The sequence below is a fragment of the Erinaceus europaeus genome, chromosome 1 (assembly GCF_950295315.1).
Source record: "Erinaceus europaeus chromosome 1, mEriEur2.1, whole genome shotgun sequence".
Lineage (NCBI taxonomy): Eukaryota > Metazoa > Chordata > Mammalia > Eulipotyphla > Erinaceidae > Erinaceus > Erinaceus europaeus.
Genome location: NC_080162.1, coordinates 77,522,739 through 77,535,501, shown reverse-complemented (window position 1 = coordinate 77,535,501; position 12,763 = coordinate 77,522,739). Strand labels below are relative to the sequence as shown.

General features: G+C 43.5%; 1 protein-coding gene across 2 annotated transcripts in view; it reads left to right on the top strand.

The window, feature by feature from the left end:
* The window catches only part of PIGU (phosphatidylinositol glycan anchor biosynthesis class U), a 129,701-nt gene that overhangs the window by 85,893 nt on the left and 31,045 nt on the right, over window positions 1–12,763 (top strand). Inside the window, exons 8-10 of one of the 2 annotated variants that reach the window (XM_007522663.3) lie at window positions 3,050–3,204; window positions 6,520–6,663; window positions 10,592–10,716. In XM_007522663.3, the coding sequence (XP_007522725.1) occupies window positions 3,050–3,204; window positions 6,520–6,663; window positions 10,592–10,716 (424 nt within the window). The remainder of the gene's footprint in view (window positions 1–3,049; window positions 3,205–6,519; window positions 6,664–10,591; window positions 10,717–12,763) is intronic. The other variant, XM_060188641.1, reaches the window with a different exon arrangement.

The following is a 12,763-nucleotide window of genomic DNA, read 5'->3' as shown; positions in this document are numbered from 1 at the left end:
AACAAAATATCTAGATTCTTAATTCATTTGGAGTTTCTTTTTTTCTTCCTCTTCCTTTTCTACTCCACCTCTCCTCCCCCCACTTCCTCTTCTCCCTCCCCCTTACCCTCCTCCTCCTCCTCTCCGCCTTCTCCTCCTCCTGGCCTTCACTGCTCCAGGCTGACTTTTTCAGATAGAAAGAGTAAGACATGGGAGTCGGGCAGTAGCACAGCAGGTTAAGCGCATGTGGTGCAAAGCGCAAGGACCAGCATAAGGATCCCAGTTCAAGCCCCCGGCTCCCCATCTGCAGGGGAGTCGCTTCACAAGTGGTGAAGCAGGTCTGCAGGTGTCTACCTTTCTCTCCCCCTCTCTGTCTTCCCCTCCTCTCTCTATTTCTCTCTGTCCTATCCAACAACAACATCAGTAATAACTACAACAATAAAACAACAAGGGCAACAAAAGTCAATAAATAAATAAATATTGAAAAATTAAAAAAAAAAAAAAGAAAGAGTAAGATAGAAAGACAGGGGTGAGAAGAAACAAAAGCACCAAAGCTTCCTTCAGTGTTGTGGGGTCTGGGCTTAAACCTAGGTTATACACAAGGCAAAGCAGTCCACTGTCCAAGTGAGCTATTTTGCCAGCTTTTTTTTTTCTTTAACATAGTGGGTGAGACACAGAGAGGAGACTCAACCATAGCACCACTCCACCCCTTGCATAGTGCTTGCATGTGGAGGCCAGGTACTTAAAGCTTTATGTATGGTAGAAGGCCATGTCCTTGCACTCTACCAGGTGAGCTGTCTGCTGGTCCCTGGAATTTATTCTTATGAATTGTACTAATAGAGATATAGGCCAAATTTATATTTTCCTGAATTTTTACATCCTTATGATGATGAACCACTTATTAAAAAGACACATCTTGGGGGCTGGGCCCTGGCGTACCAGGTTAAGCACACATAGTAGGAAGTACAGGGACAAAGTGCAGGGACTGGCTTAAGGATCCCACTTCAAACCCACCCCCTGCAGGGAGGTCACTTCTTGAGTAATATAAATTTCCTAGAAAGCTAGTGAGATCTGCTCTTTTCTTTTTTTTTTTAATGTTATTTATTTATTTTTAATTTTTTTCCTTTTTGCTGCCCTTGTTGTTTATCGTCGTCGTCATTGTTATTGCTGTCATTGTTGTTGGATAGGACAGAGAGAAATGGAGAGAAGAGGGGAAGACAGAGAGGGGGAGAGAAAGACAGACACCTACAGACCTGTTTCACTGCCTGTGAAGCGACCCTTCTGCAGGTGGGGAGCCAGGGGCTCAAACAGGGATCCTTATGCTGGTCCTTGTGCTCTGCACCACGTGCACTTAACTGCCCGACTCCCCGGGCAGTTGCTCTTGTCTTTATGGAAACATTTTCACTAATTTAGTTTCATTAATAGAGGCCCATTCAAGTTTCCTATTTATTCTTCAGTTAGTTTTTACCCTTGCATTACTTGCTTTTCACATGCAAAGGCTTGAAAGACTTGCATAATGAACACCTATTATTTAGATGCCCCATTTATCAATTTGGTATGTTTCTATATCAGTGTAGATTGGTACATTTCTTTCTTTTCTTTTTTCCCCCCATTATCATTTATAAGGAAATCCTAGACAATAATATATAGCAACTCTGGGACTCGGTAGACAGCATAATGGTTATTCAAAAGACTTTCATGCCTGGGGCTCTGAGGTCCCAGGCTCAATCCTCCTCACCTTCATAAACCAGAGCTGAGCAGTGCTCTGGTTAAAGAATAAACAAATGGGACTGGAGGCCGAGTGGTGGTGAAGTGGCATTATTTGGAAAAGTGTTTTAGTATTTCCCAGTTTGGAGTCCAGGCAGTGGGTGCACCCCTGGTGTAGTGCACATGCTCTAATGTGCAAAGGACCCAGTTCAAGCTCCCTTGTCCCCCTCCTGCAAGGGGAAGCTTCACAAGCTGTGAAATAGAGATGTAGGTCTCTTATTCTCTCCTCTATCTCCTCTTTCCCTCTCAAATTTTCTCTCTATTGAAAATAAAGTAAGATAATATTTTTTAAAAACTAATCAGCTCAAATTTTTTCCTCCAGTTTGCATGAGTAAATGTCTCTAGGACTTTGTGAGAACTAAGGTTATCTATCATTGGGAGTCTGGGGCACAGAACTTTGCCGGTGGGTACAATGCGGAGCTATGCTCTGTAATCTTACAATCTTGGAAACCATTATTAATAACAAATTTAAAAAATGGCTTAAATTTTTCCAAGTTTGTTTTAAGCTGTGTTTTTTTTAATTTTGCCAATTGTATTTATTTATTTTTTTTAGTTTTTTTAAAATTTATTTCTTTATTGGGGAATTAATGTTTTACATTCAACAGTAAATACAATAGTTTGTACATGCATAACATTCCCTAGTTTCCCATTTAACAATACAACCCCCACTATGTCATTTATCATCCTTCATGGACCTGTATTCTCCCCACCCACCTACCCCAGAGTCTTTTACTTTGGTGTGTTTTTATTAATGATTTTAACTAACTGTATTATGGTTAGAGAATAGAATGTTTGGTATAGATTCCTTGATGTTTCATACTGTTTTCTGACCTCACGTAGGTATATATACCCCAGAATGCTTTAGATGAATGTAAATTCTCCACTTACTAGTTGTACTGTTCTGTATACAATGTTTTATAAAATCTCATAAGATCAGATTTTTGATCAGCTCTTTCCTACTTGACTGCTAGTTTTTGCCTATTGTATCTACCTATTACCTACTGATGATGGGTCTGTACATTCTCCTTTGTAGCTTTAATCCATGTTTGGTTTATATAGCTTGAGACTGTTATTATGTTGACACATGTTCTCATGAACTGAACCTTTAATTGTCATAGAGTATCTTTGTCTGCATTACTTTTTACATTAAGATTTATTTTATGTGATAATAATATGATCAAACTAGTTTTGGCTAGTGTATCATCTCAGTCTTTTGATTTTTGAACATTTCTGTGCCTTGCCTTTAAGTCAAAGCTATAAGTGCTGTCTATTTCTAAATATATTGTTTTGCCTTTTCTCCTAGCGGCAATACATTCCAGTAAAAATGAAGAGCAAAGCCTTCTGGATCTTCTCTTGGGAGTATGCCATGATGTATATGGGAAGCCTAGTGGTGATTATTTGCCTCTCCTTCTTCCTTCTTAGTTCTTGGGATTTCATCCCTGCAGTCTATGGCTTCATGTAAGTAGTAACCTCATTAGAAAACTCTGGAAGCTGGTTTGCTTTTCTCGGCTCTGAATGGAATCAAAGAGAAAAGCACAGGGAGAAGCATCTAACTCTGTGATCCTCAAATTTTAGCAGGCTACAAAATTATTTGCAGAATTAGCTAATACCTACATTGCTAGACCCATCCCCTAGAAGTTCGATTTAGTAAGAATTGGGGTGGGACCAAGCATTTACATTACTAACAAGTTATCAGGAAATGCTGACATTGCTGATCTAGAGAACACACTTTGAAAACCACTGGTCTGGAACACTCCTTCCAAGAACACTCGCTAAGGAACTTTCAGAACCTCAGGAACCTCAGTCCCAAATGAGAATAAATTCGTATTGTTTTACTGCAAAAGTGTACCTGGCTGTTTTAAATAAAACCATCTCCGTGTGTCAAACTTTTGGAGAAATTTGAAATGGGTTTTTAGATGTTGCCTGAGAGAGATGTTTGCTGCCCAAGCCTTAAGAAACTCATAGCCCAGTGGGTGATAGACCTGTAAACCTATGGGGTGAAGAAGGGATCTGGAATTTAGTGCTGTTTACATATGTTATTTATATTAAATCCTGGCTAGGCATAACAATGACTTAGTGACTTTCAGCTCTTCATGTTCTGCCTTGCAATAGGAGTTTGTATTACCTGGTGAAAAGCTTTTTCTGGTCTTTTGCTGGGCTATAGACAGCATTGTTTCCCTTATTTCTCAGAAGAAATGCTATTATATCAAGAGACTAGACTTGCCCCAAGTGTAGAGGCCTTAGCCAGTAAAATATGACCATGAGCCATTGCTACCTTTCCTCTATGCTCCATTTGTTGCCTTTTAAAAATTGTGACTTGATAATTGTTTTCAATTCTGTATTTTAAAAGGCCTATATTATTTGAAAAAAATTATTTTATTTCATGAGCTATAAAGCGAGTGGGGGGGTGGGGGTGCAAAGCAGTATTCTGGCATATGTGGTACTGGGGGTGGAGCTCAAAACCTCATGCTTGCAAACCCAAAACTCTACCATCATACCACCTCTCAGGCCAAAAAAAAATGTTAACATAGTGCTAGGTAATAAATTCAATGCCTAATGGATGTAGATATTGCTAAGTAACTTGCCCAGGACCAATGTTTTAAAGATCTTGGAGAGAGAGAGAGAAGAGAAGCCGAACCATTCTACCAAACCCAATGCCTAATGGATGTAGATATTGCTAAGTGACTTACCCAGGACCAGTATTTTAAAGATCCTGTGTATATATATATGGGGAATAAGAGAGGCTGAACCATTCAACCATGGAGGATGCTATCCTTGGTCTCCTATGTGGTGCTGGGGATGGAGCCCAGAGCCTCACACATACTAAGGCATGTGCTTTTCTTTTAAACTTTATTTATTTATTTATGCCTCCAGGGTTATTGCTGGAGCTCTGTGCCTGCACTACGAATCCACTGCTCCTGGAGGCCATTTTTTCCCTTTTGGTGCCCTTGTTGTTTATCATTGTTGTTGTTGTTATTATTATTATTGCTGTTGTTGTTGGATAGGACAGAGAGAAATCAAGAGAAGAGGAGAGAAAGAGAGGGGGAGAGAAAGATAGACACCTGTAGACCTGCTTCACTGTTTGTGAAACAACCCCCATGCAGGTGGGGAGCTAGGGGCTCGAACTGGGATCCTTAGCAGGTCCTTGAGCTTTGCGCCACGTGCGCTTAACCCACTGCGCTACCACCCGACCCCCGGCATGTGCTTTTCTGACTAGACTAGACCAGACCACCTTCCTTCCCTCTGTATTTGTTTTTTGTTTGTTGTTGTTTAAGAGTTTTTTCTCTTTTTTTTTAACCATTTATTTATTTATTATTGGACAGAGACAGAGAGAAATTGAGAGGGGAGGGGGAGATAGAAAGGGAAAGAGACAGAGAGACACCTGCAGCCCTGCTTCATTGCTCATGAAGCTTTCCCCTGCAGGTGGGAACCAGGGGTGGTTTATTATTTTTTTCCACCAGCTTTTTTTTTTTTTTTTTGTCTTTGCATGATTCTGTTGCTCCCAGAAGACTTATTTTCCCCTTTAAATATCAGAGAAAAACAGACAGAAAGGAGAAATACCATTGCACTGTTCTACTGCTTGTGGAGTCTACCCAGTGCATGGTGCTTCCATGTGGTGCCAGAGGCTGGAACCAGGTCCTTACACACAGTAAACTATGTGCTCTACCAGTGACTATCTGCCAGCCCCTGTATTTTGTATGTAAGAGAAAGAGAAAGACCAGAGCACTGCTCTGCCATTAATGTTGTTTTAAATTGCTTTTGTCTTTATTTTTATACAGTACTTACAGTACTAAGTAAGGATCAAGCCCAGGGCCTTATGCTTGCATTGAACCACCTCCCTGGTCCTCAATTCTTATTTTTAAAATTTAAAAAACATAATGTGAATTTTTAGAAGAGCTGGAATTGCAACTGATCTTATCTGCTGTAACAAGACAAAAAAGTTTTCCAGTTAAATCTTTATTTCTCAGATGAGGTCTGGGATCCTGGCCAGAATCTACCCATGATTCTCTGAGCTTGTAGAAATCTCACTGCAGTGTCAAGCCCTCTGACTCCGACTGTGGGAATGCAGGGCACGAATGGGGAGGAGCAGGATCTTTAAGCCTGTTTCTCTAGGCAAATCTTTGGAAAGACCAAAATAAGTATTGTTTATTAAAACCCATCCTCTAGGGAGTCGGGCGGTAGCGCAGCAGGTTAAGTGCATGTGGCGCAAAGCGCAAGGACCAGCATAAGGATCCCAGTTCGAGCCCCTGGCTCCCCACCTACAAGGGGAGTCGCTTCACAAGCGGTGAAGCAGGTCTGCAGGTGTCTTTCTCTCCTCGTCTCTGTCTTACCCTCCTCTCTACATTTCTCCCTGTCCTATCCAAGAACAAATGGCATTAGTAACAACAACAATAAAAAAAACAACAAGGGCAACAAAAGGGAAAAATAAAATATGAAAAAAACCATCCTCTTTTGTCACAGTATCTCCTGATTTTAAATGTCTATGTCTTAGTGAAAAGAGGGATTGGGCTTTTGATTTCTAGCATGAATTCCTGCTTTTTTCAGATCTCTGATGGATGCCAGACTTTGGCTCAACTAATAACTATTTTGAATTGTTATTCTCTGAGTCTCTGCCCCTAGATGTAGTAACTTGCCTATATTCAGGGGATCTGGGAACAAAGTCACCAGGGGCTGCACAGCAGTGACCTAAGTCTTCAGGGAGAAAACCTGGTCAAACCAGACCATTTTTAACTTCACTTTTTTTTCTCTCTCTCTCTGTTTTCTTCATTCCAGACTTTCTGTTCCAGATCTCACTCCAAACATTGGTCTTTTCTGGTACTTCTTTGCGGAAATGTTTGAACACTTCAGCCTCTTCTTCGTATGCGTGTTTCAGATCAACGTCTTTTTCTACACCATCCCCTTAGCCATAAAGCTGAAGTAAGTAGTTCAAACTTTTGCTCCTTTGCCCACAAAGTCATTTGAGGATTCTCTTCCCCCTTAGAGCTTTTACAGGTGATTTACAACTGGGAGCATCTGCCATGAGGCTTAGGGCATCTTTGCTCAGAGGACCCTGCTATCAATCACCTCATGTGTCAGTGGCCATAATCAGCAATAGTCACACATGTGTGCAGGCTACAAGGAGGGTGTTCTGGAGCCCAAATAAGCCCCTGATCTCACTTTGGGGTGCTTGAGCCCCCTCCCCCACCCCCCACTTTTGAACCCACTCACTGTTTTGGATCAGAGCAGGATTTGAAGTAGAAGAGGTATCTTTGGAAAGAGTGAATCTTACTGGATGTCCTCTATCAGCATCCCTATAACAGATTGCCCAAGGGACTCGGGATACATTGGTGGGCCACCTATAGTTCTATTTCATCTTAAGATTAATTGTTCTAAAAAAGGTTATCTGTGGAGTCTCTACTACAGTGTAAGAGGGCCAGCATGAGCTGAGCCCTGGTCCACTCAAATCAGCTTTCTAGGCTCTCTGAAATGTAATCACATCTCACCCTTCCAGCAGCTCCTGGAGGTTGATAGTCATTTATTCCCATTAATGCACTTTATAGTTAAGGACACAGATGCTCAGAGAAGTGGAGTGACTTTCCCAGAGCCTCACAGCTAGCAAGCATGGAACTGGGAATCAAACCTAGGCTTGTCTAGCTCCAGAATCTGTTTTCATTCCTCTGTACCAAGCCAGGCTCCTGGGATAAATCACTTGTAATAACCTCTGGAAATTGTTCTGTTATCCTGCCTTCAGAGGAGGGAAAACAGGCACTGATAATCACTGAGTGGTCCACCGAAGCGAGGAGGCTTTGAGTTAGATTTAGATGAGCTTGAGTTCTCTGCTGTCTCCTTCCTCTTGCCGTTCTCCATGTAAAAGATGATGTTTCCTTCCCATGATACAAATGTGGCCTGGCATCTGACAAACAACCATCCTTCCTTGGGCTGGCAGCTTAGAACTCTGGCAGCCTTGCCCAGCCAGCTCTCCAGCTGTGTGATTCATATTCCCTGCCCTTGTCCTGGTCAGGCCTAGCCACCAGGCTGAGAAAAGCAGAAAGCCTGAATGGAAACTGTTCCTTATTCTGTACAGCTAGCTCCTTGAAGCTTTATGGTCCGTGCAAGAGCACAGCTAGCTCCTGTGTAGGCAGAAGTACCGCCATCATGTGACCCAACAGCTAAGCAAGAGTTATGGGGACAGAGGAGCTAAAGATACCTGACCTCCCTCTTTGCTGCCCCCTTTTGCCTGGATATGAAGTTTCACTGGCTCTGTAACCCCCCTGCAGTGTTTGTATCCAAGGCCAGTTTTGTAGGCAGAATCCTTCCAGCCACCTATCCCCAGGCAATGCCTCAGGAGGGTCTTGTCTCCATGTTCTCTGGTACCATGTGTTTATTGACCTTTTCACAGAATTGTTGCCTCTGTTCCCAGCTACACAAAAACAGTGATTTGCTCTTTTTGTTGTTGTTTTTTGTTTGCTTGCTTTTTTTTTTTTTGCCACCAGGGCCTCACCCATTCTCAGTTTTACCACTCCCAAGCTGACTTTTTCATTCTTTTTATTTCAAATAGAGAGACAAAAGAGAGGCAGATAAAGAGGGACAGACACCTCAGTAATAGACCCTTCCCCACCCTCAATGCCATGGCACTGCCATATGATGCCAGGCTAAAACCCAGGCTATGTTCATGACTGCATGGCCAGGCCGTTTGCCCCCTACTCAGTGAGCTGCTCTCTTCCAGTCCAATTTGAACTGTCCTTAGGGGGTTTAGGTTCTTAGTGTTCACTGCACTAGCTGGATCATTCTTACAAGTTATAGGATTATGTGACTTCCAAGTTATTTTTTTGAGGCATTTGCTGTGTATAAGAACTAGAGTATTGGGGTGTGTACATGTTTGTCTCCACATCTCAGATTTATACCCATTGAGTCATCCTGAACATTGACCCACAAGGCAAGAATGTCATGAGCTGGGCATCCAGATTCTTTGCAGGGGTAGGCTGAATGCATGCCATTTAGGTGGGACCGGGAAGGGTGTAGGTCTGGCCTCTGCTGGCCAGCCTCTAATATGCACGTGGTCAGCTCTCAGAGGAGCCCTGAAGGTTGAGCTCAGTCCCCACCCTACCCGTGATCATGCTGGTCACTCAGAAGAGTATTGGTGGTGCTTTGGAGTTAGGCAAATTCCAAAGTTGCTGACTAACTCACCTTCTCTGAACCTCAGTTTTCTGTTTTTCTTTCTTTTTTTTTTCTTTTTGCCTCCAGGGTTATTGCTGGGGCTCAGTGCCTGCACCATGAATCCACTGCTCCTGGAGGCCATTTTCCCCCTTTTGTTGCCCTTGTTGTTGTAGCCTTGTTGTGGTTATTATTGTTATTGTTGATGTTGTTTGTTGTTGGATAGGACAGAGAGAAATGGAGAGAGGAGGGGAAAACAGAGGGGGAGAGAAAGATAGACACCTGCAGATCTGCTTCACCGCCTATGAAGCGACTCCCCTGCAGGTGGGGAGCCAGGGACTCGAATCAGGATCCTTATGCCGGTGCTTGCGCTTTGCGCCACATGCGCTTAACCCGTTGTTGCCACCGCCTGACCCCCGAACCTCAGTTTTCTTATCTGCAAAGTGCAGGTGATGGTATTGACTACCTAGAGGGATTCTGTGAGACCCAAGTGGTATCATGTGAACGAAGAGCCCAGCACCAAAGTTAGTGCAGTGTGAGCATTCTGGAGCTGACTCCACATCAGTAGTGCAAGGTAACAAGAACTCCAGTTCTAGCTCTTTTTTAAAAAAACATTTTATATTTTATCTATTTATTATTGGATAGAAATACACACACACACACACACACACACACATATATATATATATATATAGAGAGAGAGAGAGATACCTGCAGCCCTGCTCCACCATTCGTGAAGCTTGCCCTCTGCAGGTGGGGACCAGGGGCTTGAGCCCAGATCCTTGCACACTATAATGTGAGCACTTAGCCAGGTGAGCCACCACCTGGTCCCCCAGTTCTAGCTCTTTTTTTAAAAAAATTTTTTCTATATTTATTTATTTTCCCTTTTGTTGCCCTTGTTTTATTATTATTATTATTATTATTATTATTATTGTAGTTATTATTGCTGTTGTCATCGTTGTTGGATAGGACAGGGAAATGGAGAGAGTAGGGGAAGACAGAGGGGGAGAGAAAGGTAGACACCTGCAGACCTGCTTCACCGCCTGTGAAGCGACTCCCCTACAGGTGGGGAGCCGGGGACTTGAACCAGGATTCTTACGCTGGTCCTTGTGCTTTGCGCCACGTGCGCTTAACCCACTGAGCTACTGCCTGACTCCCCATAGTTCTAGTTCTTAAGAACTAAAAAGCTTCATGTAGTTCTCCATTCTCTTCCTGGAAAGGAGGTCATCACAACGCGGGGTCTGCAGACCCCACTGACCATATTGTCTGAGAAATAAGCATCAGCAGGGAGACACTTCCTGCCGGGGTCTACTTGTCTGAGGCGCCTCTGGCAATGACGGTCACCTAATAACTCTGACTAGTAGTTGTTTAAGCCCAGTAATAAAAACCCCTGCTGACTTCACTTGTTTTCTTCCTTGGTGACTCCTAGGGGAAGGCCTGGAGCTGGTAGAGGCAGGAGTTGATGGAAATGTCTCTATGGGATGTTTTGCTAGTGTTTGCTCGGCCCTTCTCATCGCCTCTGGGCTTTTCTGGGTCCCCATAGTTTTCTACTGTTACTTAGCTGGACCAGTGCTGTGGGTAGCTGATCCTGCCTGAAATCCCCTGGAGATCCTTTTGGGTTCATGGGATGGGGGTCAAGAGTCTCCAGAGTGGACCTCAACCCTGACTGATGTTTCTCTTTCTGTCTGCCCTGCCCTCTCACCTGCCCCAGGGAGCACCCAATCTTCTTCATGTTCATCCAGATCGCCGTCATTGCCATCTTCAAGTCCTACCCGACCGTGGGAGATGTGGCCCTCTACATGGCTTTATTCCCTGTATGGAACCACCTCTACAGATGTGAGTACTCCACTCTAGCCCTGTTGCAGATTTACATCAGCCTGGTCCCTGAGTAAAACAGCCAAGGAGAAAGGAACTGATAGGTCCTTGCAGGGCATCAGATTGACCTGACACACAAACTCTGCCCCTTAGGTGCTACAATAATCATGGTGATAATAAAACTGCCCTCTACTGAGTACTGAGTGAAACATGAATTAGCCTATTTTATCTTCACACCAGCCTTTGAAGAAAGCATTCCATTTTGTTGATGAGGAAACTGAGGCATGGGAGGCTGTGGTGTGCTCAAGGTCATGTGACAGGCAGACAGAAGAGCTGGAATTGGAAGCCAGATCTGGAGCCTCTAGCCAGCACTGCCCAGTAGGTCTTTCTCTGGTGGTGGAAATGACCTGTATTTGCACAATCCATTTACGAAACTGGTATTTTCCCCCCTGCCATTTATTTCCTGCACAATTTCACTATTCTAAGGTGTTTTTTAAAAAATATTTATTTTATTTATTTATTCCCTTTGTTGCCCTTGTTGTTTTATTGCTGTAGTTATTGTTGTCGTCGTTGTTGGATAGGACAGAGAGAAATGGAAAGAGGAGGGGAAGACAGAGAGGGGGAGAGAAAGACAGACACCTGTAGACCTGCTTCACTGCCTGTGAAACGACTACCCTGCATGTGGGGAGCCGGGGCTCGAACCGGGATCGTTACACTGGAACTTGAGCTTTGCGTCACATGCGCTTAACCCACTGTGCTACCTCCCAACTCCCTTTTTTTTTTTTTTAATTTCAACCAGAAAGAGACAGAGAGAGGAGAGACACCACAGCACTGCTCCACTGTTCATGGAGTATCCCCTGGTGCTATAGTATTCCTATTGGCTCCAGGCTCCCAAACAGAAGATTTTTATTTTCCTATTTATTTATGTCACTAGAGTTAACTCTGGGGTTCTGCAATTGCACAGTTCCACCACTCGTAGTATTTTGTTTTTTTTCTTTTTGTTTTATAGCCAGAGAATAGGAAAGAAAGGAGAGACACCACAGCACCACTTTACTATTTGCAAAGCTTCCCTGTGCAGGTACTCTTATTTGATGACCTGGGGCTAAACCCAGGTCCCTTCCCAGGTAGTGAAGTATGTAGTCTACTAGGTGAGCTATTTCCCAGCCTCCTAATTTAATTTAAAAATCAAATGAAATTTAAAAAGCTCATGTGAGTAGAGGTTACTGTTTTAGAGAGCACCATGCTAAGCCTTAGAATACTAGACATTTCCCAGTATGGCATTCATAGAGATTTTATCTCATCATAGACAGATGAGAAACAAACATACTAGACTTCCCATCTACTAAGAAGATGCCTGTGGGCCAGAGAGATAGCTCACCTCATAAGGTGTATGTCTTGCCAAGCAACTGGCCAAGATTCAAGCCCTGGCACCACCTGGGAGGTGCCATGACCCTGAAGAATGCTCTGGTGCTGCAGCAGCTCTCCCTCTCTGTGTTCTCTCTAAATAATAATAAAAAAGAAGACCCCGAATGGTGAAACTATACATATGTGAGGCCATAGCTCCATCCAGAAAAAAAGAAAGGTAACAAAAAAAAAGCCCCAAAGCCCCCTCTAAGCTCTAGCAACTTCCTCCTTTCTTCAGAAGATGATGTGATGGTGCCTTCCAGGCCCCCAGCATCTCCCTCAATCCGGCTATTGGCCCTTGGTCCTAGGTTCTCTGCAGTGTGTGTGACCTCCCTTTGGGTCGACATCATGACTCACATGCCTGTATCTCTAGCTCCCAAGAGTAAACTTGACAAATAGAACAACCGGGCAGATGTTTGTGGGTGGATTTTTTTTTTAAAGGCTGCCTCATAAAGAAGCAGTGTCAGTGACCCAACTCCATATGATGCTGTAAACTAAAATGGGAAGAAAGCAGTGGACATTTCCCTGCCTATAGTCTGGACAGCAAGGTGACAAGAAGCATTCTTTGTTGTAGTGGTGGGGCTGCCTGGGTATGAACCAGGAAGTAAAACTGACAACCTGCCAGAAAGAATCTTGCCTGTAAGAGTGGGCCTCTGAGGGAAGG